We start from the raw sequence: 2,500 nt of genomic DNA, 5'->3' as shown, positions 1-2,500 counted from the left end.
ACCGTCAAGTCGGCCAGGATGAGGAAGGCGTTGCGGGTCAGGTTCATGTGGCGAGTGATGGCTCCCTCCAGAACACGCCTTTGAGACGCCGCCCCCTCGTACTTGGGGGCCTTGTACCAGACCACCTGGGCCGCCAGGTGCTGCTTGGAGGACATGCAGTAGATGGCCACCCAGCGACCCGGCCGGACGCCGTAGAAGCGCGGCTTCTGGAACACCACCAGGTCCTGGCTCGCGCCCGCTGGGTTCAGAGCACAACTTTAGCTATATTGGCACGGGGTGTGCCCATCCACAGTTGGTATCGCTCTGATATCAGCAGAAAAACAACAAGTATGCTATAATAGTAGCATGTCAAATTTGTGATATCAAGTGCGATACAAGCCATCCTGCAGAATGCAAACTTAAATATTGTCACCAAATATATGGGATGTGCCGATCCAAAATTGATGTCTAAAATATCAGTGTTGATTTCAAAATGTCAAATATGTGATATCAAGTGCAAAAATTTGGGCTGTGCCGATCCAAAATTGATATCTGATATCAATGTTGATAACATGTCAAATATGCGATATCAAGAGCGATACAAGCCTCCCTGCAGAATGCAAACTTAAACTTAAATATTGTCACCAAATATATGGGATGTGCCGATCCAAAATTGATATCTGATATCAGTGTTGATATCAACATGTCAAATATGTGATATCAAAAGCGACACAAGCCCTCCTGCAGAATGCAAATTTAAAATTAAATATTTTCACCAAAAATTTGGGCTGTGCCAAACCAAAATTGATATCTAAAATATCAGTATCGATATCAACATGTCAAATATGTGATATCAAGTGCGATACAAGCCATCCTGCAGAATGCAAAGTTAAACTTAAATATTGTCACCAAATATATGGGATGTGCCGATTCAAAATTGATGTCTAAAATATCAGTGTTGATATCAACATGTCAAATATGTGATATCAAGTGCAATACATACAAGCCATCCTTCAGAATACAAACTTAAACTTAAATATTGTCACCAAAAATTTGGGCTGTGCCGATCCAACATTGATATCTGATATCAGTGTTGATATTAACATGTCAAATATGCGATATCAAGTGCGATACAAGCCATCCTGCAGAATGCAAACTTAAATATTGTCACCAAATATATGGGATGTGCCGATCCAAAATTGATGTCTAAAATATCAGTGTTGATTTCAAAATGTCAAATATGTGATATCAAGTGCAAAACTTTGGGCTGTGCCGATCCAAAATTTATATCTGATATCAATGTTGATATCAACATGTCAAATATGCGATATCAAGTGCGATACAAGCCATCCTGCAGAATGCAAACTTAAACTTAATTATTGTCACCTAAAAGAAATTTGAGTTGTGCCGATCCAAAATTGATATCTGATATCAGCGTTGATATCAACATGTCAAATAGGCGATATCAAGTGCAATACAAGCCATCCTGCAGAATGCAAACTTAAATATTGTCACCAAATATATGGGATGTGCCGATCCAAAATTGATGTCTAAAATATCAGTGTTGATTTCAAAATGTCAAATATGTGATATCAAGTGCAAAAATTTGGGCTGTGCCGATCCAAAATTGATATCTGATATCAATGTTGATATCAACATGTCAAATATGCGATATCAAGTGCGATACAAGCCATCCTGCACAATGCAAACTTAAACTTAATTATTGTCACCTAAAAGAAATTTGAGTTGTGCCGATCCAAAATTGATATCTGATATCAGCGTTGATATCAACATGTCAAATAGGCAATATCAAGTGCAATACAAGCCATCCTGCAAAATGCAAACTTAAATATTGTCACCAAAAAATTGGGCTGTGTCAATCCAAAATTGATATCTGATATCAGTGTTGATATCCACATTTCAATTTTGTGATATCAAGTGCGATACAAGCCATCCTGCAGAATGCAAACTAAATATTAAATATTGCCACCAAAAATTTGGGCTGTGCCGATCCAAAATTGATATCTGATATGAGTATTGATATTAACATGTCAAATATGTGATATCAAGTGTGATACATACAAGCCATCCTGCAGAATGCAAACTTAAACTTAAATATTGTCACCCAAAATTTGGGCTGTGCCAATCCAACATTGATATCTGATATCAATGTTGATATCAACATGTCAAATATGTGATATCAAGTGTGATACAAGCCATCCTGCAGAATGCAAACCCATCCATCCATCCATCCATTTTCTACCGCTTATTCCCTTTCGGGGTAAAAATTAAATATTGTCACCAAAAATTTGGGCTCTGCCGATCCAACATTGATATCTGATATCAGTGTTGATATCGACATGTCAAATATGCGATATCAAGTGCGATATAAGCCATACTGCAGAATGCAAACTTAAAATTGAATATTTTCACCAAAAATTTGGGCTGTGCCAAACCAAAATTGATATCTAAAGTATCAGTGTCGATATCAACATGTCAAATATGTGATATCAAGTGCAAA

At 37.6% G+C, this 2,500-nt stretch overlaps 1 protein-coding gene across 1 annotated transcript in view; it reads right to left on the bottom strand.

Annotated features, from left to right (window-relative positions):
• The window catches only part of cd79b (CD79b molecule, immunoglobulin-associated beta), a 7,567-nt gene that overhangs the window by 4,317 nt on the left and 750 nt on the right, over positions 1–2,500 (bottom strand). The window contains exon 2 of the mRNA XM_061907304.1: positions 1–238. This exon is cut by the window's left edge and continues 71 nt beyond it. Within this exon, the coding sequence (XP_061763288.1) occupies positions 1–238 (238 nt within the window). The remainder of the gene's footprint in view (positions 239–2,500) is intronic.

This window comes from Nerophis ophidion, linkage group LG08 (assembly GCF_033978795.1).
Source record: "Nerophis ophidion isolate RoL-2023_Sa linkage group LG08, RoL_Noph_v1.0, whole genome shotgun sequence".
In the NCBI taxonomy this organism is placed as follows: Eukaryota; Metazoa; Chordata; class Actinopteri; order Syngnathiformes; family Syngnathidae; genus Nerophis; species Nerophis ophidion.
This window is presented reverse-complemented; position numbering and strand designations above follow the sequence as displayed.